Source organism: Vulpes vulpes, chromosome 16 (genome assembly GCF_048418805.1).
Source record: "Vulpes vulpes isolate BD-2025 chromosome 16, VulVul3, whole genome shotgun sequence".
Lineage (NCBI taxonomy): Eukaryota > Metazoa > Chordata > Mammalia > Carnivora > Canidae > Vulpes > Vulpes vulpes.
Window position 1 is genome coordinate 77470002 of NC_132795.1, and position 1389 is coordinate 77471390.

Sequence of the window (1389 nt, forward strand, 5' to 3'; positions counted from 1 at the left end):
GCACCATTTGATTAATAAAGCCTATTCTTCCCCTAATTTCATACTTGCTTATTTTCATTTAGAAAGTGTTACATCCACAAGAAAAGAATAAGTTTCTCTATGGAATAAAAATCTTAGGAACAACAAATTAATGAAATAGTCAATTTTCTTATAAAGACTTATTTATTTTAGAGACAGAGACAGAGAGTGCACAAGGAAGAGAAGGAGGAGCAGAGGGAGAGGGACAAGCAGACTCCCCACTGAGTGCAGAGCCTGACTCAGAGCTGGGTTCCACGACCATGGGATCATGACTTGAGCCAAAATCAAGGTGTAGGCTTAACCGACTGCACCACCCAAGTGCCCCAAAATACTTAATTTTTTAATGAACAAAAATGTTTTCCTTCTCAAAATGTAAACATCCAGTAAATAAAACAAACATAATATTCTATGTATAAAAACACTAGTACTTTGCTTATGAAAGAGATGTATGTATTTGGTGGTAACGTTTTTTGTTTGTCTTAAATATAAAAGCACCTTGCCAAAAGAATCAGGCCATTATTATTTTATTTAAAGTCTCCTCCTTCATCCATTTCCTTATCTGAGTAGAAACTCATCCATTTCTGTAGAATTTTGGCTATAGGACCAGTCCACAGGAAAGGTCTGAAATATCTAAAAGTAATTTGGCTAGAGAAGTGTTTTCTTGAGACTTGGAGGTAGTCACTCATCACTTTATGCTTAAAAGCATTCCTCAGCAAACTTTTTCTCAGCCTTTAGGATAAAGCACAGGATCGGGGCTCCTGGAAGATGTTTCTTCCAGCTGGAACACCTACCAGCAGAGCATCTTTACAGGCACTCTGCATGCTGTACTGCTGAAGCTCTTCAGCTGTCTACAAGACCTTGATCCTCTCCATGCCGGCCTCCAGCTTGAGCAGCTTCACCAGGTGCTGCAGGGCATTCACACTGGCCCCAGAAGACATGGCAGTGGCATGGGGCTCCAAGGGCCTGTATACCAGACTTCTATAAAAAACTATTAAACTTTATTGAGAGACATTAAAGGATGCTTTAAGAAATGCAGAGGTATACTATATTCATGGATGGATGAGTCCGCATTGTAAATAAAGATGTCATTTTCACACATTTATATACGGATTCAATGCATTCCAATCAAAATCCCAACACATTATTGCATGTAGGATTTGATAAGCTTATTGTAAATTTCAGGAGAGTGCAATAAGAATAAGAATAAAAACAAAGTGAAGGAATTGCCCTACCAGGAATTATGACTTACCTTAAAATCATAGTAATTCAGACAGTGTGTCATTGGCACAGATGTAGAGAAATAGATCAGTGAAACAGAAGAGAGAGCCCATGAACAGATCCAAAATAAAATCTTTAAAACAAACAAGTTGC

The 1389-nt window shown here is 38.0% G+C and overlaps 1 protein-coding gene across 1 annotated transcript; it reads right to left on the reverse strand.

The window, feature by feature from the left end:
• Positions 1-749: 749 nt before the first annotated feature.
• On the reverse strand, positions 750-975 carry LOC112915336 (guanine nucleotide-binding protein G(I)/G(S)/G(O) subunit gamma-10). Its single transcript, XM_072741606.1, is given in 1 exon segment — positions 750-975. A coding segment is annotated over 1 exon segment (207 nt). The 5' UTR covers positions 957-975.
• Between the last annotated feature and the right edge of the window lie 414 nt (positions 976-1389).